This window comes from Muntiacus reevesi, chromosome 2 (genome assembly GCF_963930625.1).
Source record: "Muntiacus reevesi chromosome 2, mMunRee1.1, whole genome shotgun sequence".
Classification (NCBI taxonomy): Eukaryota; Metazoa; Chordata; class Mammalia; order Artiodactyla; family Cervidae; genus Muntiacus; species Muntiacus reevesi.
The window spans coordinates 132209902-132235484 of record NC_089250.1 but is presented as its reverse complement, the minus strand read 5'-3'; the positions used below and the strand labels follow the sequence as shown (position 1 = coordinate 132235484).

Below are 25583 nucleotides of genomic sequence, written 5' to 3'. Positions count from 1 at the left end.
TGAAGATCTATACTAGACCTAAAAGGTAATAGGAAGAAGATGAGGAAAAAACAAAAGTGAACTTACTGTTCTCAAATCACTAAGATGTGTTTCTTCTTACAAGAAAGATGGGTTGGAAAGGAATCTTGTAGGCTTGATGTAAATGCTGATTGGTGTAAGTCCACCACGATCCAAGCAAATGAGTGATTCACGTGTGCCTTCCACACAGCCCTGTACAGCCTGACCTCCTCCCTCAACACCACTTCTGTCGTTATCTACCGTTATCTACTTACACATTCCCTGCTCTACTTTGTCCAGCAGCCAGCAAGTAAAGATCTGGAGAGAAAGAGGAAGTGGTAACAAAGGCACGTTTGATTTGGCTATTTTCCCAGTTTTTTTTTAGAGTGAGTTCAGGAACAAAAATTTGCATGAAACCTTTGAGACAGAAGAGACAAAGGGACTCTAGGAGGGAAAGAACCCCAAATCTGCAGGCCTGTATCAAGGCCACTGAACGTCGGGGTGGAAACAGCTAAGCTTTCTGCATACACCAGCTGCAACTGCTGAGGTGAGTGGGGCAGTGGGTGCTGTGGAAAAGCATTGCTACTTCTGACCCCGCTGGAACTGCTTAAGCTCATTGGAGGCACTTTGAAGAAAAGGGAACAAATTAAGGAAAACTAAAAGGTCACCAGATCCCGCTGCATTGAAATCCCAGGGTGAGGTCCCTGAGGAACTGCAGTGTTGGCTGAGATCCTGTGCCTTCACGTTGAGAGCACAGTTTAAAAATGACACAAACAGAGATAAACAGCCTCTTAATTATGGTCTGAAAGAGCTGCTGTTTCTCTCCAATTAAACCAATTCACAGGGGCTTCAACCAACACATATCAACCAATCCTTGAAAAGATAGGCAGGAAAGACAGCCTTTATCTTGGAAATTTATTAAGAATAAGCATCAGTTGTACATAGAAATAGTCATTTGCACTAAGCACTACTCAAGCAGAAGAGCAGTTTTAAATATATTAAAAACTCACAAAATATATTGATTAAGGCACTACATTGTCTCATGTTTTCAATAAATATGCTGTTTTTAAAAAGGCAGTAGGACCTCTGATTACAATATAGGCACTATAATACTATTAAAGACAGTCATACTTTGCTGTGGCCATTGTGATTTATTTCTCTAAAGAAGTTTCATTAGCTTGGATTAGCATTTTCTTTAAAAAAAAAAAATATGAAAAAATCACAGTTTTCTCTTTCCAGAGTCTCTTCCAGAGAGACCTATGTACAAAAGGTACTATTTCTTCATATATACCTAAGCAACAAGGAATTAGGCGTAAGGGGCCAGATTGCCTCCCAGAGAGTAAAGCCATCAGAGGTTGGATGTCTCTGAACAGCATGCTGAGTCTTTAGAAAAGTTTTTTTTTTCCCCCCAACTGTAATAAAATCAGCTGGGTTTTAAAAACTCTGGACCTTTCAGCATCCAAGAAGACTTCTTGGTTAAGTGCCCTCTTAAGGAGTTTTGTTGAGCAGTTGACAGGAACCAGACCCAGCCCCTGTGTTGTACAGTGTAGACAGTATTCGCCTGAGTCAGGAGAGCTGGGTGCTCCTTCAGTGCCGCCAGCACTTCCAAAATGCCAACTTGGCAGTTCAGTTACAGTGCTCTCAGCAAGCCTGTGTTTGTGCATTGTCTTAGTCTGGTCACCTGTAAGATGAAAAGGTTGGGCTTTCCCTATGTTTTTGTCCGGTTCCAGCAGCTCAATAGTCTTATGGGTCTGAATCGTATCTGGTCACAGCCGATGCCACTGCAGTTAATAGGCCCAGCATCTCCATAGAACACAATGACCACAGCAAAGAGGAGAAAAGTCTCCACAACATTGCCAGATTGTTTGAGGCCTGAGTGCAAATCGTTTCATCAAAGCCCTGTATGTTATTTAATTAAAAGTCACCATTTAATTAAAAGTCACTGTTTAGCTGGAGTTCTCTTATTCACAGAAGAAAGACTTCTCGTATTAGACAAATATAGTTTTCGTGGCAGAACTAGATTGCATATCTCTCTGAGATTAACTTCACATTTTCACTCATTGGGTTTCTCCAGTCGGGTCATACATCATCACAGAAGAGACTCAGCATTAAGGCTGGATTCGGGCATGAGGGAAACAAAGGAGAATCTTGACGTGAGCAACCCCTCATTTAGGGTGAGATTTTCTTTTTTCTTTTTTTCATTGACAGCTGTATAGGAAGCTGCCCATCTGATTTCTTCTACTGGTATATGACATGGGAGAGTGCAAGTCGGCAAGACTTCAGCTGAAAATATGCTTTACTTTTTGGCAAGTAAAGGAGACACATGGTCAAAGCTTTAAGAAATCTAGGAGCTACTGGTCAGATGCAGTAGAAAAGTAATTTCATTCTGAAATGATAACAATATTTCTTTTACCTGCTAAAGTTTGGTCTTCAGTTTTACTATATATACTGTATATATACCACACATACTGTGTGTGGTATATATACAGTATATATATAAACTAAATGAAATCAATCATTGAGAAGCAATTGAAAAGTATCTAATCACAAAAACACAAAAAGAAATCAAAGAGCAATTCAAAAAGAAACTGGCTCTGAAGGGCATTTAGTTGTTCTTCTCCAGGGACGCATAATAATCTGTCAGGATTTTCCAAGCTTTGGGGGCCATGAAGCCATCTGGGGGATTTTCGCCTTCCTGGGCCAGCTTCCTCATACGAGTTCCTGAGATGAAGTCAAACTCGTTGTGCCTGTCACAGGGTAGCAACAAAGAACTCAGCATAGGTAAATAACATCTACCTCAAAGACCGCAGGAGGACGTTATGAGTTCTGAGACTATATTTTTTTCTTTCTGTAAAATGCTGCATCTTTCTAAGTTAAGCGGTTCAGTAAATCTTCAGTAAAGGAACTTGCAGAAGACCTGGAAATCAGAGCAGCTGTGCAGTCGGCGCTCACTGCACCTCAGTTCATGGGGCATGTCATCTATAGCTCTGACTACTTGGTGAGCTCTGAGCATGGTTGAGTGCTCTATTAACACATGAAATCTTTTCCCGTGTATACAACCCTTCCATGTAATGTGCCAGGCACTCAAAGCGTGCCCAAGGAATGTGTGTTGGGAAGGAAATACTTAAGGACCGTCTACCACAAATGGGGCTGTGCTACAACACTGGAGCACACCCAATGTGCAAGACCAGGTCTGAGCTTACAAGGGACTGTCAGTCCAGCCAGGAGCTTTCCCAGAATTTTCTCTCATCATTCCAGCTGTACAAATGTTGATTAAAGAATTTTCCTTTATTACCTCATGATACAAAGATTTTAGAAAATAAAGGCATTTTAAAGTTAAAAAAAAGAATTTTCCTCAGAAAACCTACCTTTCTGGATCATAGAAGTCCATGGCTTTCTTGGCCTTGTTGTAGGCAGCCACTCGGAATGGAATGATTTCCACAGAGGTGAGGCCAGGGGCCATGGTCAAGACCTTGCCCCCATGAGTGGGTTCATACAGGTCTTTCTTGGTCTCAGGATGGGGCATTCCTGCAGGGTCCCGGCCCACAATGTAGAAATTGGCCCCTGCAACCATCCGGGCCCTGCAGTGCCACTGGACCTAGGAAATATCACATCAAGGACATGCGGATCATCACTGGCCAGTCCTTTGGGCCCAGGTTTATGGAGACATCCCTTTATTCTGCTTCAAAAGTAATTCAGCAATGTGGGTCAACTAATAATTGCAAGAAAGTCAGTGAGGTGTCCAAGACTGCTCTTATCTCATCTGTATTGTCCTACTGGGAAGAATATAGGAGTTTTTGGAAAAGGAAATGGCAACCCACTCCAGTATTCTTGCCTAGAGTATTCCATGGAAACTGGAGCCTGACAGGCTACATACAGTCCATGGGGTCACAAAGGGTCAGACATGACTGAGCAATTAACATAGGAGCTTTAAAGATAAGAATCTTCCCTCTTAGAACCTGGGGTTATATTTTCATAATCTCTCCAGACTAACAGATGACAAACACTCAGATCTTACTATTCCACAGAACTATGTGAATTTTACTTTTCAGTTCCTTCCTATTCAAAATAAATCACAGTTTAAGGGAACAAACTCCAATCGCTTACCATGGAATTCCATGTGACTGCCAGTAATGAGCTAATTAAACTTCATATGCAGACATTGATTCCATTTCAACACAGCATTGGGATTTCAAAACAAGTTCTCTTTCGAGCTCAGAGCAGACAGGGAAGAGAGCTAGGGGCCTGGAAATTTGATCTGGTTGAAGATATTTCGTTAAACTCACCTTGGAGCATTCCAAAGTGTTATGACCTTTTCAGTTCATCATTCTTACCGCAAACTTGTTCATATCCACTACACTGGTGGTGCTGTGCAACAAAGAAGGACTGTTTGACAGGCCCAATGTGTTACGGTGAAAGGGAGACATTAAGCTTTTAAAGATACCGTCTCCCTTCTAATGTGGCTCACTGAGCATGGTGAATCACTTAGGAGTAAGTGGTAACTGCTGAAATATTAGGCTAGATACATCTTGCCCTGTAACCCAGGTAAGCTGTATTATCCCCCTCATTCACATACCAACTTTCAAAGTCTCAAAGGCAGTGTATGATAGGTTTGATTTGATGTTGCTCGTATTTTCACAGATGAAAAGTGAAAAGTGTTAGTGGCTCAGTCGTGTCCGACTCTTTGCAACCCCATGGACTGTAACCCACCAAGACTCCTCTGTCCATGGAATTCTCCAGGCAAGAATACTGGAGTGGGTTGCCATTCCCTTCTCCAGGGGATCTTCCTGACCCAGGAACATGGGTCTCTTGCTTTGCAGGCAGACTCTGAGCCATAAGGGAAGCCCCACAAGTTCTATATGGAAACAATCAGATCAGATAAAGAAAAGAGACCAAAAGATGTCAGAATCTGCTCATAAAGAAGAATCCCAGAAGTGCTCTTGCTTTTCTGAGACTTGACCCTGCACTTGTGAGTCCCAGAGCCCAGCTCAGGGAACTGCTCACCTCTGTGGGGCCAGCATATAACATGGGAGATGGGAAGATGGCAACAATGGTTGACTTGGGATCAAGAACCTCTTCTTCGAGCACAGCTGCATGTTGTTTCATCCGCCAGTCCAGGGGCACGTCATCATCCTTGGTCCAGCCACCCAGGGGGTGGAGCAGCAGGACCGGGTGCTTGTAGCCTCTCTCCAGGAGCCGGCGGCGGGTGTCCTGCATCAACAGAGCATGGCCATTGTGGACAGGATTGCGCAACTGAAATGCAAACACTGCATCTGGGAAATGAAAGCAGAACACCAAGATCAAAGACATGCAATACCTTCAAGAACAGAAAAGGACGCAGCTGTGTTTATTCAGTGCACTTGTTATATCCACTTGCTTTTTCTTCCATTTTTTTATTTAAATTAAAAAAATTTTTTTACAATGTTGTGTTGGTTTCTGCCAAACAACAATAAAATCAGTCATAATTATACATTCGCCCCCTCCACCACCCCCCACCCAATCCCTCCAGGTCCATCACAGAGTGCCAGACTGGGCTCCTTGTCCTACACAACCACTTCTCACCAGATATCCATCTTACACCCGATCGTGTATATATGTGATGCTACCTTCTCCATTTATCCCTCTACTTCCTCTACTGTGTCCACAAGTTCGTTCTCTACACCCACATATCCACCCATTCCTTTCCTGCAAATAGGTTCATTGATACTATTTTTCTAGATTCCATATACATGCATTAATGTACTATATTTGTTTTTCTGACTTCACTCTGTATAGCAGGCTCTAGGTTCATCCACCTCACTAGAGCTGACTGAAACCCTGGAGAGGGTGTGGGGGAAAGGGAACCCTGCTACACTGTTGGTGGGAATGTAAACTGATAGAGCCATTATGGAGAATGGTATGGAGATTCCTTAAAAAAAACTAGGAATAAATCCATATATGACCCAGCAATTCCACTGCTTGGCATATATCCTGAGAAAAATCATAATCAAAAAAGACACATGTTCCCCAATTTTCATAGCAGCACTGTTTACAACAGCCAGGACATGGAAGCAACCTACATGTCCACTGACTCATGAATGGATAAAGAAGATGTGGTACCTATATATAATGGAATATTACTCAGCCATAAAAAAAGAACGAATTTGAGTATATCCACTTGCTTTTAAGAACCAGCTGGAGAAGCGCCTGGATCTTTAGGGGTGTTACTCCAAAGGTACCAACCACTACCGACTTTTTAGACAGGGATAGGACACAGGAAGCCCTAAACAGAGAGCCTGACTCAGAAATGAACACATTAGTTGCCAAGACCTTTCTTACAAACCACAACTCAGGCAGGGGCTGGTATTGATCCGTCCCCTTGTGCCCTGCTCCAGCCTCATTTCCCTGGGGTGTGAATATTGGTGAGGAATGTTTTCTGGAATCAGCAAAATCTTAACAACTTAAAGATATAAAAACACTCCTTCACTTTATGGAAATCTCCAAAATGTAGCAGTGAAGTCCTGGGAGGCTTAATTTTTCTTTTTGGCTATGAAATGGATTAATGTACATCCATTATACAAAACTTAGGAAATACAAAAAAACCCAAAATAGAATATTAAAATCATCCATCATCCTATCATTACGTTTTTCTCTCTTTTTCAAAATACGTAAAGTGAAAATCTTCCCTCCCCCTTGGCCCCACTTTATCCCTGGAGGTAGTTGCTGTCATCGGCAGGTTGGGTCACATGTTGCCAGATGTTTCCACTTCTACACACAGAAGTAGGTTTGGATTTTAAAAGCAATTATCCCATTTTACTTTGTTTTCCAAGATTATTCTATACATACTGTTCTGAAATTTGCTTTTTCACTTAACAAATATACTTTGGGTATCTTTGTCAGTGTGTATTTTTTTTTAATAGCTGCATAATATTTTAGTAGTTCAACTTTATAAGCTTTCCATGTCTTTATGATTGGAAGCTTTAAGCTTTATGATATCCATATCAATAGATGATGAAGGTTTTCAACTTTTCAAACCTATAAACATGCTGTTTCCTGATATCCTTAATTCTGTAAGTAGAGGTTGGTTAGGAGTATTAACAAATGCAGGAGAGTCAGCCTACATACCAGCATCCATTTCTTTACACTTCTGTTTGAGCTCCAGAGGTGTCAAGCGGTATTGGTCCAACCCATCATTCCACTGTATTCTTTCCAGCACCTGAAGGTCACCACCAACCAGCCAATCCCCACTTTCCATCACCATCTAGAAAGAATTTATTAAAATTCTTAGTGATCCATATTGTTTTCTATTTTATCTAAGAAAGTGTCTTCTTCTGAACCAATCTTGGGCTACTTGAACTGCTTTCAGTTCTTCAACATTTCTAGCACAGTATATATCAAACTTTTTGATTTCTCAAATCCTTTATACTCTTAAAAATTACTGAGGATAAATGAACTTTTTAAAAAATACTGATTATATCTATCATTATTTTCTGTTTTAGAGATTAAAAGTGAGAACACTTAGGGCTTCCCTGATAGCCCAGTGGTAAAGAATCCACCTACCAATGCAGAAGACATGGGTTCCACCCTTGATCGGGGAAGATACCACATGCCCTGGAGCAACTAAGCCCATGCGTGCACCTGTGCTCTGGCACAAACAAGCCGCAACTATTGAGCCCTAGAGCCTGTTCTCCACAACAAGAGACGTGAAGTGAGGTGAAGTCGCTCAGTCGTGTCCGACTCTTTGCGACCCCATGGACTGTAGCCTACCAGGCTCCTCCGTCCATGGGATTTCCTAGGCAAGAATACTGGAGTGGTTGCCCTTTCCTTTTCCACCACCACAGGCGAAGCCACTGCAATGAGAAGCCTGGCGCTGCAACTAGAGAGTAGCCCCCACTTGCTGCAACTAGAGAAAGCCTGCACACAGTGATGAAGACCCAGCACAGCCAAAAATAAAATTATTTTTAAGCAAACTGAGAACCCTTAAAAATATTTACTGACCTAAAACTAATAATAGTAAAGTCATTAAATATTAGCATAAACATTTTATTATTTGGTGAAAAATATTTTCCAAAAATATATGTGAAAAGTAGCATTGTTTTACATGTTTGCAAATCTCTTCATTATCTGACTTAATAGAGGGCAACTGGATTCTCATATCTACTTTTTCACTTATTCTATGGTAATATGTTATTTTGGCTGAAACAGGTAAATAAAATTCAACTTCAGGTAGGTGGTTGACAAAGGGAAGAGTACTTGAATAGCCATTTGGTATCATTGTGGATATTCTCTGTTGATATAAAAAATTAAAGAACCAAATTTAAAAATCAGCAAAGAACTTGAACAGACATTTCTCCCAAATATGATGTACAGATGGCCAACAGAGATATGAAAAGATGTCCAACATTGCTAGTTATTGGAGAAATGCAATCTCACACCTATTAGGGTGGCTACTATCACAAACAGAAAGTAACAAGGGTGGGCAAGGATGTGGAGAACTCCCTCAGGTACTGTTGGTGAGATTATAAAATGGTGTATCACTATGGAGTTTCTTCAAGAAATTAAAAATGCAGCTGACACATGATCTGATAATCCCATTTCTGGATATATATCCAAAAGAATTAAAAGCAATGTCTCACAGAGATTTGCACATCCATATTCATAGTAGCGCTATTCGCAATAGCTAAAAGGTGGATGCAACCCAGATCTCTCTCGAAAGATGAACCTATGATGAACATGAATGTCATGCATATGATGGAATATTTTTCAGACTTCACAGCAAAGGAAATCCTGTCACAGGCTACAACATGAATGAAACTTGAAGACATTAAGCTAAGTGAAAAAGCAATTCACAAAAGGGTAAATACTGTATTTTTACACTTACATGAGGTATCTAGTCAAATTCATAGAAAATAAAATGGTTGATATCAGGGGCTGGGGAGAGAAAAGGAGACTTGTTGTTTAATAGGTACAGAGTTTCAGATTTTCAAGATGAAAAAAGTTTTGGAGATCTGTTTTAAAAGGTGAATTGCTTAATACTACTGAATTGTTGTTTAGTCTCTATACGTTATATCTGATTCTTGCAACTCCATGGCCTGTATGTAGCCCGCCAGGCTCCTCTGTCCATAGGATTTTCCAGGCACGAATATATGATTCTTTTCTGGAATATAAGTTGCCATTTCCACCAGGGAATCTTCCTGACCCAGATTGAATCTGCGTCCCCTGCATCTCCTGCATTGGCAGGCAGATTCTTGACTAACGAGCCATGTAGGAAGCCCAAAATAGATAGATGGTAGACAAATAGCACAGTGGCTGTGATGGTGCAGGAGTGTGGCCAAGAGGAGCTACCCCACATCCAAGGTAAGGAGCAGCAGCTGCGTTTTGCTGGAGCTGCCGTGAAGAGATACCCTACATCCAAGGTAAGAGAAACCCAAGTAAGACAGTAGCACTGAGAGAGGGCATCAGAGGGCAGACAGACTGAAACCACAATAACAGACAACTAGCCAATCTGATCACATGGACCACAGCCTTGTCTAACTCAATGAAACTTATCCAAGCCGTGTGGGGCCACTCAAGACAGATGGGTCATGGTGGAGAGTTCTGACAGAATGTGGTCCACTGGACAAGGGAATGGCAAACCACTTCAGTATTCTTGCCTTGAGAACCCCATGAACAGTATGAAAAGGCAAAATGACAGGATACTTAAAGAGGAACTCCCCAGGTCAGTAGGTGCCCAATATGCTACTGGAGATCAGTGGAGAAATAACTCCAGAAAGAATGAAGGGATGGAGCCAAAGCAAAAGCAATACCCAGTTGTGGATGTCACTGGTGATAGAAGCAAGGTTTGATGCTGTAAAGAGAAATATTGCATAGGAACGTGGAATATTAGGTCCATGAATCAAGGCAAATTAGAAGTGGTCAAACAGGAGATGGCAAGAGTGAACATCGACATTCTAGGAATCAGTGAACTAAGATGGACTGGAATGGGTGAATTTAACTCAGATGACCATTATATTTACTACTGTGGGCAGGAATTCCTTAGAAGAAATGGAGTAGCCATCAGTCAACAAGAGAGTCTGAAATGCAGTACTTGGATGCAATCTCAAAAACAACAGAATGATCTCTGTTCATTTCCAAGGCAAACCATTCAATATCACGGTAATCCAAGTCTATGCCCCAACCAGTAACGCTAAAGAAACTGAAGTTGAATGGTTCAGAAGACCTACAAGACCTTCTAGAACTAACACCCAAAATAGATGCCCTTAATGCCTTAGAAGATACTAAGAAGAGGTGCCAACATAGGAGACTGGAATGCAAAAGTAGGAAGTCAAGAAACACCTGAAGTAACAGGCAAATTTGACCTTTGAGTACAGAATGAAGCAGGGCAAAGGCTAATAGAGTTCTGCCAAGAGAACGCACTGGTCATAGCAAACACCCTCTTCCAACAACACAAGAGAAGACTCTACACAGGGACATCACCAGATGGTTGACAGTGAAATCAGATTAATTATATTCTTTGCAGCCAAAGACGGAGAAGCTCTATACATTCAGCAAAAACAAGACCAGGAGCTGACTGTGGCTCAGATCATGAACTCCTTATTGCCAAATTCAGACTTAAATTGAAGGCAGTAGGGAAAACCACTAGACCATTCAGGTATGACCTAAATCAAATCCCTCATGACTATACAGTGGATGTAAGAAATAGATTTAAGGGACTAGATCTAATAGACAGAGTGTCTGATGAACTATGGATGGAGGTTCATGACACTGTACAGGAGACAGGTATCAAGACCATCCCCATGGAAAAGAAATGCAAAAAAGCAAAATGGCTGTCTGAGGAGGCCTTACAAATAGCTGTGAAAAGAAGAAAAGCAAAAAGCAAAGGAGAAAAGGAAAGATATTCCCATTTGAATGCAGAGTTCCAAAGAATAGCAAGGAGAGATAAGAAAGCCTGCCTCAGCAATCAATGCAAAGAAATAGAGGAAAACAATAGAATGGAAAAGACTAGAGATCTCTTCAAGAAAATTAAAGATACCAAGGGAACATTTCATGCAAAGATGGGCTCAATACAGAACAGAAATGGTATGGACCTAACAGAAGCAGAAGATACTAAGAAGAGGTGGCAAGAATAGACAGAAGAACTGTACAAAAAAGATCTTCATGACCCAGATAATCACGATGGTGTGATCACTCACCTAGAGCCAGACATTCTGGAATGTGAAGTCAAGTGGGCCTTAGGAAGCATCACTATGAACAAAGCTAGTGGAGGTGATGGAATTCCAGTTGAGCTATTTCAAATCCTGAAAGATGATGCTGTGAAAGTGCTGTCATCAATATGTCAGCAAATTTGGAAAACTCAGCAGGGGCCACAGGACTGGAAAAGGTCAGTTTTCATTCCAATCCCAAGGCAATGCCAAAAAGTGCTCAAACTACTGCACAAATGCTCAAACAATTGTACTCATCTCACACGCTAGTAAAGTAATGCTCAAAATTCTCCATGTTTGGCTTCAGCAATACATGAACCGTGAACTTGCAGATGTTCAACCTGGATTTAGAAAAGGCAGAGGAACCAGAGATCAAAGTGCCAACATCTACTGGATCATCAAAAAAGCAAGAGAGTTCCAGAAAAACATTTACTTCTGCTTTATTGACTATGCCAAAGCCTTTGACTGTGTGGATCACAATAAACTGTGGAAAATTCTTCAAGAGATGGGAATACCAGACCACCTGACCTGCCTCTTGAGAAACCTGTATGCAGGTCAGGAAGCGACAGTTAGAACTGGACATGGAACAGACTGGTTCCAAAGAGGAAAAGAAGTACATAAAGGCTGTATATTGTCACCCTGCTTATTTAACTTATATGCAGAGTACATCATGTGAAACGCTGGGCTGGAGGAAGCACAAGCTGGAATCAAGATTGCCAGGAGAAATATCAATAACCTCAGATATGCAGATGACACCACCCTCATGGCAGAAAGTGAAGAAGAACTAAAGAGCCTCTTGATGAAAGTGAAAGAGGAGAGTGAAAAAGTTGGCTTAAAGCTCAACATTCAGAAAACTAAGATCATGGCATCCAGTCCCATCACTTCATGGTAAATAGATGGGGAAACAGTGGAAACAGTGTCAGACTTTATTTTTCTGGGCTCCCAAATCACTGAAGATGGTGAATACAGCCATGAAATTAAAAGACACTTACTCCTTGGAAGGAAAATTATGACCAACCTAGACAGCATATTAAAAAGCAGAGACATTACTTTGTCAACAAAGGTCCGTCTAGTCAAGGCTATGGTTTTTCCAGTGGTCGTGTATGGATGTGAGAGCTGGACTATAAAGAAAGCTGAACACTGAAGAACTGATGCTTTTGAATTGTGGTGTTGGAGAAGACTCTTGAGAGTCCCTTGGACTGCAAGGAGATCCAACCAGTCCATCTTAAAGGAGATCAGTCCTGGGTGTTCATTGGAAGGACTGATGTTGACGCTGAAACTCCAATACTTTGGCCACCTGATGCGAAGAGCTGACTCATTTGAAAAGACCCTGATGCTGGGAAAGATTGAAGGCAGGAGGAGAAGGGGATAACAGAGGATGAGATGGTTGGATGGCATCACCAACTCGATGGACATGGGTTTGGGTGGACTCCGGGAGTTGGTGATGGACAGGGAGGCCTGGCATGCTGCGGTTCATGGGGTTGCAAGAGTCGGACATGACTAAGCGACTGAACTAAAGTGAACTGAGATAAACAGACGATAGATAACAAAACTCATTTTTCATTGAAGTTTCCTCTAAAATTAGTATCAATACACTCACTTTTCAATACCCTGTCTCAGTTGAAAAAGTGACTTCAGGAAAGGGCGGGTGAGGAACAGAACAAGGAGACTTTTGGAAAGAACCCTCTGTACACTGTCCCATACTTTAGATGGCCCAACTCTGGTCCTCTTCAACTGTGCCCCTTCTGTCAGGGCAAGGAACCTCTTGTGAGCAGGCCCACCTGAAGTCTGTATTTACTCTCTAGCCCATGACCTGTGTACCTGGAACATTCTGCCTGGGGTGCCCACAAGCAGACCCAGAGGGTCCTCGTGGCATGCAGCAAGGTCAAGCATAGGAAGAGAAGGAGGGGGCGGCTGCAGATGAAGAGCCAGCTCTCCACACACGACCTTATCCTGATGCGGAACCAAGAAGTCTAAAACTGAGCCTGGCCTTCCAGGGTGTGATCAAGGCATACTGTCAAGTAGAAAGGTAAAACATTTTATTTAAATTTATCAGTTAAGTAACTTATTTATTTTTTAGATAAGTAACTTTTAAATATGATACTGGGCGTCAACTCATTCTTACCCTGAATTTCACAAATATTAGGTGTGAATGTGGCATAAAGAATGGTCAAGCAATGAAAAGGCAAAGTGTGACAGTGTTTGGTGAGAGGGTTAGCACTTTCCTTGACAAAGATGGAAGAGGCCCCAGGCCTGATAGCACACATACGGTTAATGCTGTGCCATCTACTTTGTGGCATCTAACCGTGGTTTTTACATTGTACACCTTAAACATTGTTATATGTTCATCATATCTCAATTAACCTGAAAACAGAATAACAAGACAACCTTTGTTTTTCCCATGAACTTAAATATGTTCCATTGTTTTCCCCATCTATTTGCCATGAAGTGATGGGACTGGATGCCATGATCTTAGTTTTCTGAATGTTGAGTTTTAAACCAACTTTTTCACTCTCCTCTTTCAATTTCATCAAGAGGCTCTTTAGTTCTTCTTCACTTTCTGCCATAAGGGTATTCTGCATATCTGAGTTTATTGATATTTCTCCCAGCAACCTTGATTCTAGCTTGTGCTTCATTCAGTCTGGCATTTTGCATGATATACTCTGCATATAAGTTAAATAAGCAGGGTGACAATATACAGCCTTGACGTACTCCTTTACCTATCTGGAACCAGTCTGCTGTTCCATGTCCAGTTCTAATTGTTGCTTCTTGACCAGCATAAAGATTTCTCAGGAGGCAGGTAAGGTGGTCTGGTATTCCCAACTATTTAAGAATTTTCAACAGTTTGTTGTGATCCACACAGTCAAAGGCTTTGGCATAGTCAATAAAGCAGAAGTAGATGTTTTTCTGGAACTCTTGCTTTCTTGATGATCCAATGGATGCTGGCACTTTGATCTCTGGTTTCTCTGCCTTTTCTAAATCCAGCTTGAACATCTGGAAGTTCATGATTCATGTACCACTGAAGCCTGGCTTGGAGAATTTTGAGCATTACTTGACTAGTGTGTGAGATGTATGCAATTGTCCAGTAGTTTGAACGTTCTTTGGGATCGCCTTTCTTTGGGATTGTAATGAAAACTGACCTTTTCTAGTCCTGTGGCCACTGCTGAGTTTTCCAAATTTGCTGGCATATTGAGTGCAACACTTTCACAGCATCATCTTTCAGGATTTGAAATAGCTCAACTGGAATTCCATCACCTCCACTAGCTTTGTTCATAGTGATGCTTCCTAAGGCCCACTTGACTTCACATTCCAGGATGTCTGGCTCTAGGTGAGTGATCACACCATCGTGATTATCTGGGTCATGAAGACTTTTTTTGTATAGTTTTTCTGTGTATTCTTGCCACCTCCTCTTAATCTCTTCTGCTTCTGTTAGGTCCACGCCATTTCTGTCCTGTATTGAGCCTATCTTTGCATGAAATGTTCCCTTAATATCTCTAATTTTCTTGAAGAGATCTCTAGTCTTTCCCATTCTATTATTTTCCTGTATTTCTTTGCATTGATCTTTTATTTTGGGGGCCTCCAAAATCACTGTAGATGGCGACTGCGGCCATGAAATTAAAAGACGCTTGCTCCTTGGAAGAAAAGCTATGACCAACATAGACAGCATATTAAAAAGCAGAGACATTACTTTGACAACAAAGGTCCATCTAGTCAAAGCTATGGTTTTTCCCAGTGGTCATGTATGGATGTGAGAGTTGGACCATAAAGAAAGCTGAGTGCTGAAGAATTGATGCTTTTGAACTGTGGTGTTGGAGAAGATTCTTGAGAGTCCCTTGGACTGCAAGGAGATCCAACCAATCTATCCTAAAGGAAATCAGTCCTGAATATTCATTGGAAAGACTGATGCTGAAGCTGAAACTCCAATACTTTGGCCACCTGATGCAAAGAACTACTCACTGGAAAAGACCCTGATGCTGGGAAAGATTGAAGGCTGGAGGAGAAGGGGACTACAGAGGACGAGATGGTTGGATGGCATCATCGACTCATGCACATGAGTTTGAGTAAAGTCTAGGAGTTGGTGATGGACAGGGAAGCCTGGCATGCTAAAGTCCATGGGGACGCAAAGAGTCAGACACAACTGAGTAACTGAACTGAACTGAACTAAATATGTTCCATATGATGCTGCAATGCAATACATCACACCTGAGAACAGGTGTCTTTCATCAGTCATGAAGAACTGAACTAAATATGTTCCATATGATGCTGCAATGCAATACATCACACCTGAGAATAGGTGTCTTTCATCAGTCATGAAGAAAAACATTACAGAAGGTCTTACTCCTCAACCACATCATAGTTGTGCAACCATGCCCCTGATCAGATTCCAGAACTGCCTTTTGCACTGTCCAAAGCTAGTGTGGTCAGCCTGTATTTTAGCAGAAAAGAGAGAGGCAAGAAAAAGGGAGAGAAAGCTGGTTAATTTTTAACACCCAGCCAGAAGACATCAAGGTGATGATGGTGCACCTGGTTCAATTTCCTGTCATGGTCAGATGTTGGGGTTTACAATGACTTGCATTTCATAGCTCTTCAGGGAATGGGAGATTAGAGTCATCCACGGTTCTCAACAGAGGGCGATTTTGCCTCTACTGGTGACATCAGACAATATCTGAAGACAATTTTGATCATCACAGCTGGAGTGCGGAAGGGTGTCCTGTTGGCATCCAGTGTATAGAGGCCAGGAATGCTACTAAATAGCCTATGTTGGACAGGACAGCCCCACAACAAAGAACTACCCAGCCCCATGGTTAATAGTCCTGTGGCTGAGAAATCCTGAGTAGAGAAAGAGTGATTGCAAGGGATTTGGTTTTCTCATGGCCCGCCTCCTAAATTACATGCTCAGGAAAATGACTTAAGAATATTGTCAAATACCCAAACCTCTACATTTACTTTCTCCTCATTGCTTAAACTACAAATAAAATTTTGAGAGACCGCAAATCCTTGGGCATGCAGTAACTCATTCTGGACGCCAGGGGTCCACCCTACATTGTTCTATTAGTGAAGACAATATTGAACCTGTTTCATTCACCACCCAGCCTAAAAATATATATGGAGACTGATGCTGAAACCAAGCTTTTGGCATATCTTGGATCAGGAAGGACAAAGGGCATCTCTCTCAAAGGTAATCCCAGAACTGTGGTCCAGCTATTAGGAAGGGAGGTCCAGTGGCTCTGCCCCATTTCCGAGGACTTTCTGGCCAGAAGTCCCCACTTCTTTCCAAGCCTCCTACTAAAGGCAGGTGTAGGAACACAGTTAGACAGTCTTCACAACTGGACATACAGGGGTATGAGTAACAGGCTTTAAGGGAGTCTAGTGAAACAGTGAAAGAGGAACCAGGCTCAGAGTCACAGACAGCAGGAAAGTTAAAAGGATAAGAGGAGGAGCCCAAGCACTCGGATGAGAACTAAGAAAGCTATGGTGAACAAGAGGGCAAGGTGAGGAAGAAGAGAAAGAAACAACCTAGAAGGGAGAGGGGATGTGCACATAAGAAGGAAATGACCAGCTAAGGGTGGAAAGGTGTAACACAGTGAGGAGGCAGGAATGGAAGGAACAGTGTCCTAGGTTGGGGGACTAGCATATGCAAAAGTATGAGAGAGATGCTACAATGACCAGCTGAGAATGAATGAAAGAATATTTTCAGTGGTGGCAGTAATGAGTAGTAAGATAGAGTTATATCTCTGTATGAGTTCCAAATAAAGCTTGAACAGTTGCTCCAGCTGAAGAATAGAGAAAGTATTTGAGGGGAGTAGGGCAAGAGACAGGGAAGAAATTCAGTGTCCTGGTCCAAGCTGGAACAGAAGAGAACAACTTCAAGCAATACTTTGGAAGCAGAACTGTTAGGACTGGTGATTGAATGGACAAGGGAGAAGAAAGAAGCAAGAATGACATCCAATGTGGTATATATATATATATACAATGGAATATTACTCAGCCATAAAAAATGAAATGATGCCATGTGCAGCAACATGGATCAACCTAAAGATTATTATAGTAAGTGAAGTAAGAGAAAGACAAATATATCACTTTTATGTGGAATCTTTAAAAAATGATACACATGAACTTACTTTTGAAACAGATTTATAGACATAGAAAGCAAACATGGTTACCACAGTGGGAGAGAAAAAGTAGGATGTTGGAATTAATATATAGACACTACTATATATAATATAGATCATCACAGGGACCTACTGTATAATACAGGGAACTCTACCCCATACTCTGTAATAAGCTATATGGGAAAAGAGTCTGAGAAAGGAGATATATATATATATATATATATATATATATATATATGTATGTGTGTGTGTCTATGTGTATATACACATATAACTGAATCAGTTTGATGTACACCTGAAGCTACCATAATATTGTAAATCAACTATACTTCAACTTAAATAAAAATAATACTTTGAAAATAACACAAAAGTTAGGAATATATTTTTTCAAAATGCCAGAAGATGTACATTAAAAATAGAAAATTCATTATGGAAAACAAATGTTGTTGATCTTATGTCTTAAAAAATTAAAGGAAAAAAAGAATGATATCCAGGATTGGGACACGGACCACAGTTTGGATGGGGGAGCTGCTCATGGAACTGGGGGGACACAGGTGGGGGACCAGGCTGGGGTGAAGTTGTCCGTGTTGAATGTGAGGTGCTTGCAGGATATATCCTGGTGGAGCCCCATGAGAAACAGCTCCGGATAATTATCTAATGCCATGGTTCTCAACCTTCACAGTACATTAGAATCACAAGAAGCTTCAAAACCCATGACATGCAGAACTGAGCCCAGGCCAATGAAATCAAAGTCTGTGAGGGAGGGTTCTGGTCATGGGTAATTTTTAAACAGGTGATGCTGTTGGGCAAACTAATGATAATGGTCTTCACTGCAAGGCTAAAGGATATAAAAGTCTTCCCTCCTATCCTTCACTCTTGGTTTCTAGATCATAAAGCAGGAATAGTGATTCTTAGGTGCTTCACCAGAGTGTCGTGAGAAACAATTACCATTTGGAAAAGCTTTGAGAGCCACAGATAAAAGACAACAGGATTCCTTTAAGTATTACTTTTACAAGTTTCACCTGCTTTTCCTCATGATCTCATCTGTGGCTCCGTATTAGTGAGAGGGAGGGTTGGGAGGATTAGGATGGAAGGTCAGGGTAAACTGCATTGAGGGGTTGTGTAACAGAGGCAGATGGTCTCCTTGGTGACTGCCCACTTTCTATGCAAATGTAACTCCCAGGGCCACATGGAAATACAAGGAAGCCTATGAATACTTTTGGAAGGAATTACTGTTGGAAAAGTTTGGGGTTCTGAAAATTAAAAAGTAAAAATATTACTATGAATTTAAGGTGCTAAAAGATTTGCAGTGGGACTTCCCTGGTGGTCCAGTGGTTGAGAATCTACCTGCCAATGCAGGGGACACGGGTTCAATCCCCAGTCTGGGAAGATCCCACATGCTTCAGAGAAACTAAGCTCATGCAGCACAACTACAGAGCCCATGCACATGTAGCCCGGGCCCCGCACCAAGAGAGGCCATCGCAATTAGAAGCCGGTGCACCGCACCTAAAGAGCAGCCCCCCATTCGCTGCAAATAGAGAAAGCTCGCGAGCTGAAGACCCAGTGCAGACAAAAATAAAGAGGAATAAAAAATGTTTAAAAGAACCTTAAAGGAAAAAAATAAAAATTAAAAATGTGCAATGAGGAGAGTTCCTTTCCCATAAACACACTTTCAACATTCAACGTGTCGCTTATACAGGGTGAGTGGTTCTCTCTCTCAGGTGATCCATGGCCCATTTCTCACCATGAGCTCACTGGGAATGTTGACAGAGTCCCTCTAATGATCTAATGGTACTGAGTCACTGACTAGATTGTCAAGGCCGTGAATCACACCACCACTCTCCCCACCATCTAAGAAATTCTGACCTCCAACTGCCAACACCTGATGCAAGACAAGATAAAAAGAAGTAACTGCTTAAGAAATCCTTTAGATTTTTTTTTCTTTTTAGTGCTAACGATGTGTATGTGAATGTTAGGCCCCCAAAGTGAAAGTATCTGAACGGACATGAAGCAAGATCACTGCTCTTTAGGTTACTGAGTGCAGGTAAGATCCTAAACCTATAGGATTATGATACGAGAAGGAATGAAATAAAGGCATAATTAAGGCTTGGAACATAATTCCTCAAATAGCTGTTGTCCAGTTATTTTAAGGACTGTCTGCCAGCCTCTTGGAGAGAAAATGTTCAGATGGCTCTGAGCCTATCAGCAGGGTGAACAGTTGTGTCCAATAAATGAAAAGCTGCTTTGCTCACCCACTGACCTCTGTGTTCCACCGAGGCCTTGAAAAAGCTCTCTCTACCTTGCAACAGTTCACAACCAAAAAAAAAAAAAAAAAAAAAAGATTTGTCTAACAGATTAGGGCAGGTTTCTTCACACATCCATTGTGTGCAGTCACGGGACTGGAAGACATCTCGGATCTCGGAGTTATTCTGAATCTGGTCCACTCCTTTTATAAATGAAGAAACAAAGAACCAGAGAGAGGACTGCCTTGTTTAATCACAAGGCTTTCCAGAGTCTCTTGGGTTGCAAATGGTTCTTTATTCCTGGGAACTTTCTGAAATCACTAGTATGTGTCTTTTCTTATTTCAGCTCTAATGCTCTAATCTTGGATGAAGGATGGCTCTTGAATTCAATTTCACATATTTTTCTTCATGGAAGATGAACCACATCCAGCAATTCCACTCCTTGCCATCCCACCCCATCACTGCCAACAGTTAGAAGCTGTAAAGGAATCTGAAAACTTTTAGTCTATTTTGCCTTTAGGCAGATTGACACCCAAACAATCCTAATCAGATAAACACATTTTTCAATTTTAAAAATATCCACTGATGAAAATGTGGCATTTTCCCTCTGGAAACTGCCGCTATTTGTGCTTTTGTTTACTGAAAGAATGTCACTGACCACCACCCTCCTCCCCCACAATGGCCACAGAGCATGAACTCCAAGTCTCTTTCCAGAGGTCAGTTGGATCCAGTCTGTATGAAGAAATTGACTTCCCTTGTGAATTTCAAGATAAACAGGGCTGCAAGCTCTGACTGTGGTTTTTTGCATAGCACAGCTATGATTTTGGTCCTCTCCTCAGGATGCTAGACAAAATTATCTCTCCGGTCCCCTTGTTCCCCATTTAGCTGAGGGGACTGGCCATCACAAGAGACCATTCAGACCAACCCTCAAACAGAAAGTCATTTCTTTTCCCTAACGAAAAAGATCTCCCCAGGCAAAGCTTGCAAAACCTCCCTTAGAAACACATTTTTCCATCTCACCCTAGTTTTTCTAAGTCCTTCATGAAGGAATTAAAAAGAATTTTTTTTTTACCCCAAGCTGAAAGAAAGCCCTTCTGAAGGTTTTGCCACTTACTTTGATATAGGGGTGTTTTTCACACGTTGTGCCCCACACATGGGAACAACGTTCCTCTTTTCTATGTTCATAGAACTCAGGATCTTGTAAGATAGCAACCCTCCGTCCTCCATGTGTTAAGACAAACTCACTGCAGCCTTCCAGCCGTGTCTTATCATCCGCAGAGATGGGCAGTACTATAGGGATGCTCATGTTGATCACTCCATCTGTGGAAAGAGCCATGTGATGTGTAAATGTGGGGTACGAGGCATGTGCTCCTTTAAAGGGGACGCCCATGTATGCCATTTCCTGCAAGAGGCATCAAGACCCAACTCTAACATAGCTGTGCTGCTGCACTAGTTTTTCTAGAATCTGTGATCAATCCTTTGAGAAGACGCTTCTCAAAGCAAGAGATGGAGCATTTGTGAAAAGAGGGCTGTTTCAATATGTGGAGATGGCTTCAGTAAGTGACTTGGAGGCCCAGGAGGGATTGTCTCCCTTCTGAGTTCCCTTTGGAAAGTTCCGTCCTGACTTCCACACACTAGGGAGCTTAGTCTTTACAAATCCAATTAGACCAAATAAAGGCAAGGCCTGGCGTCTCTGCGAGTCCTGCACCTGCAGATTAACCACCTTGCAGATAGCAAGGCTTGCACAGAATCCACCTTTGGTTGAATCGTGGATGAGGAATCCACAGATACAAAGGCTGGACCATGGGGCTAGAGCATGCACAAAGTTTGGTATATGCACTGGATCCTGAAACCAACCCCCTGAAGATGGGAAGGGATGACTGTGATTCCTTAATGAAGCCAGAGAACATAAGAGAGATTACACAGCTGTTTCCCTCTTTTGTAATGGTGCCCCAACACTCCAGCAAGTATGTCAGACTTTCTGTTGTACTTACAGTGAGAAAATGGGGGCACAGAATTAAGGGTGTAACACTAAAGAATATTTGGGCAATTTGGGGGATGTTGCAGCAGCAGCCAAGTTCAAGACTCAGAAGGGAATGAAAGAAAGGTGAGTAAAGAAAACATTCAACTTGTTACCAGTTTAAGCTTGACTGCTCACTGCTCCTCAGACCAGTCTATGAGAAATGAGTTGTTGGGGCAAGGAATAGCAAATTTCTTTGGGAAGTCAGCAGACCAGGAAGTTGGTAGACTCATGTGTGTCCAAAAGAACCATCTTTCCTGAATTCAGGCTTTTTTTTATACCCAAAGGGGAGGGGATAAAGGCAAACATTTCCTAATGCCAGTCAGACTCCCGAGGGGAGATGTTAATATCTTCCTCACTGCAGCCATTCTCAGGTGGGCCTAGTCAGGATGTTTCCTGTGAGCTAAACAAAGGTATTTTAGCTTAAAGGTATTTTAGCTAAACAAAGGTATTTCAGCTAAACAAAGTTATTTCATGTGAACAGGGTTTCCAGAGATAGGGCATTATGTACAATGTAAGCTTATGGGCAACATCCTCTTATTGATTAACTTGGGAAAAAAAGCAATATATATATACACACACATATATATACACACACATATATATACATGTATATATATTGCTTTTTTCCCCCAAGTTATATATACATACATATACATATGTGTGTGTGTGTATATATATATATATATATATATGGAATTTAGAAAGATGGTAACGATAACCCTATATGCAAGACAGAAAAAGAGACATAGATGTATAGAACAGTCTTTTGGACTCTGTGGGAGAAGGTGAGGGTGGGATGATCTGAGAGAATAGCATTGAAACATGTATATTATCATATGTGAAAAAATCCAGGTTGGATGCATGAGACAAGTGCTCAGGGCTGGTGCACTGGGATGACCCTGAGGGATGGGATGGAGAGGGAGGTGGGAGGGGGGTTCAGGATGGGGAACACATGTAAACCCATGGCTGATTCATATCAATGATGGCAAAAACCACTACAATATTGTAAAGTAATTAGCCTCCAACTAAAATAAATACATTAAAGAAAAAAGCAATAGAATACAAAAGTTAAAGAAACAGATCAAATATGGAGATATGGAGTAAGATGTGTTCTTCCCCATTACAAACTCAGGAATTCAAAACAGGAAGCAAATACTGTTACTTATGGATTGGAGGCAATGTACCATAGATTAATGAAGTCTTGTAAATCTACCTGTCAAAATCCAATTTTAGACTATCTCTGATAAAGATCTGAGGTCTGAATTCTATCCCCTTGGGACATAATACTCTCCTGCTAGCTATGAAACAAAAGTTTGCAGGCATATCACTTTGCACATTTAAAATACTCTGTAAAAGTTACTAGGACATAAGGAATGTCACCAGATATAGATGGTAACTTCCGGCAATAAAGAAATTCTGTCCATCATAAAATCCTGCAATCTGCTCTGGGAGCCTTCTAAACAAGGAAGATAACTGTGCACAGAAAGTAATGATTTTGGTCACTCAAACAACTCCTCTGTTTCAAAGTTCAGAGACAATAAAAGTAGTACGAGCAAGCCCTCTACAGAGAGCACTAAACTCTAAGCCAAGTCATCTCCTATTTACTGTGTCACTCACCTTCTCTGTAATCCTTGGGTTACTGGGAAGAGCCATACTGTAAAGCACTCTATTAATTTATGACGAAAGACCATTAAGCCCACCACATAGTATAGTTGATAAAAAGAGGAGGCCTGCAAAGAAACACACCTTCGAGGATGCTGATGATCTCATTAGAAATCATGCTTTCTGTGGATTGTGGATTACTGACCACACTGTTTATGAAGAGTAGTAGCTTGACTAAAATAAAGTAAAACAAGATGCAGAGCCAAAGGTTGGCAGGATGCTAGAGGAAGCCCAGCCTTGCCTGCAACATGCTTGCAGTGCTGCCTTCCAGCCATGATCTGGGTTGAATTCCAAAGAATGCTCCACACTTCTGTTGCCATTGCCTCATCTGGTCCACTAGATTCCAGCCTGGAGTAGCCTCTGATCCACCTTCATCTTAGCCTTGATTGAAAATCCCAACCAAGGACACAGCACTCCCTGATGGGTAGTTAAGACAGCTAATCTGTGGGATGTTGTGGAAGGGAGTTCTACCAAGGAAAAATGCCAACTGATCTCATACACCTGTAGCTACAACTCCACACAGGTAAAAAATTTACTGTTGTTTCCCTAGCTTAATCAACTTTTCCATTGATAATACATAAAATTATCCTACCATTTAACTCTGTGCTGAAATATCCTCTATAGCTTTAGACATTGACTCTGGCTTCCAGCCCTTTTCCATAATGTGCTTCAACTCTGGTGGGAACCACCCTGATTATTTTACTGTGGTATAACTCACTGTGAAAAAGAGTATTGTGGTTTTTTAGCTATAGTTAGTCCAGCACTTCATGTTTAATTGAATAATTTTGCTTTTGCTTTAAATAATTGTCAAGCCTCTTGTTTTAACCTTGCAGATATGCTTATCATTTGTTTTGGACAGTTTCTAGGCAAAAACTAAAATACTTTTTATTGACTAATCTTTTTTCAAGGAAAAACAACAATGATGGAAATAATACTCAGGATAAATGATATCTTCAGACTTTTACCTTTCTCTTCTGGTACAGCACAGACATTTACAATCATAGTGGGTATGTATTTATTCCCAATTTTATAACTATCAATCATCATAGCTTGAAATTAAATTCATGCATAATCACTTATCACAAACAAATGAAGTACAGTCATCCACAATCCAACCAGGTGCATTCCACTTTAAATTGCATCTAAAACTGACTTATCTTTCATCAATTAAAAATGTTTTATAAATGCAATGGGAAAATAATTCCAGATTTGTGAAACTAAATGAGGACAAACACTCAGTAGAAGTAATTAGCAGAAAGGATAATAAATATTTTAAATCTCAAGAACAAATATGTGATAAAAATTTAGAAACAACTTTACTTTTGTCAGCTGAATACATTATAAACAACAGCTGCATCTGATCCAGAAATTTCCTGTTACTTGGACTCCTATCAGTAGAAGGCAGGTTGGATCATGAACTGTTAGCAATTCCAACTGTTTCATTTAGATTTTTTTTTTAAGTTATGTCCTTACCATTTCTAGTTAATATAACACATCTAATTATAATAATTTAACTACTTAGGAAGTTAAAGTACATACCAGGAAGGAACATGCCTAGAGAAATACAAACACAGTTAAGAAAAATATTGTTTTCAACTTTCCATCAAAATAATAGTAAAGCAACAATGTTAAAGAATAAATTCCTATTATGAAAGTTTATACATACAACATACAAATTACTGAGATTTTTGCTACAGCCATTTCTAAAAATAGAGAATATAAGACAGCAAAAAGCTGGAGAAAACAGAATTTATATTGAATACTAACCAATACAATCCAAAAGTACTGTTTAAATGATTACGCTTTTAAATAATTATATGTCAAAAGCCCCTCCAAGAAGTTGCCTCTTATAAATAAGTGACGTTATAACTACTGCCACCCTTTGGGAGGTGTGGAGGCAAGCTGCTCTAGAACATCCTGGAATTCCAGATGTTTGGAGGACATGAAAGTGTGCCCAGTAGAAAAAGTGCAGATATAGAACCAGGATGACTTGGATTTGAATCCAGACTTCAAGCGAGTTATTTAACCTTTCCAATACTATTCTCTCATATGGACAAAACACCTTCACAGTGGTGTTAATCCAGACTAAATGTGATGTCCAATGTCACGCACCAGGGTCAGAACACTTTATGTGCTGAATAAATGCTGGCAATATGTAGGAAAGCTCTCCAGCCCTGCCTTAGAAAGTCAAAGCCACAGAAGACTTGCCATTAAATGATCAGGTCACACAAGGCTGCCATGTCTTAACCCTATTTGGATGCCACCAGTCAAGAAGACAAGCTTAAGGTTCCATTTGTAAATTTAGATGTGGCATTTATCATTGGAGAATCTATGACAACCTCGAAACTATATATCCAGTGAGAAA

At 41.0% G+C, this 25583-nt stretch overlaps 1 protein-coding gene and 1 pseudogene across 1 annotated transcript in view; one reads left to right on the top strand and one right to left on the bottom strand.

The window, feature by feature from the left end:
- Nucleotides 1–898: 898 nt before the first annotated feature.
- PAPSS2 (3'-phosphoadenosine 5'-phosphosulfate synthase 2) overlaps nt 899–25583 on the bottom strand; it is an 88002-nt gene continuing 63317 nt past the window's right edge. Inside the window, exons 8-12 of the mRNA XM_065922847.1 lie at nt 20648–20853; nt 7102–7237; nt 5002–5270; nt 3366–3595; nt 899–2744 (exon numbers count right to left, since the gene is read on the bottom strand). Coding sequence (XP_065778919.1) covers nt 2603–2744; nt 3366–3595; nt 5002–5270; nt 7102–7237; nt 20648–20853 — 983 coding nt within the window. The 3' untranslated portion in view covers nt 899–2602. The remainder of the gene's footprint in view (nt 2745–3365; nt 3596–5001; nt 5271–7101; nt 7238–20647; nt 20854–25583) is intronic.
- LOC136162349 (U6atac minor spliceosomal RNA) lies at nt 13376–13493 on the top strand (annotated as a pseudogene).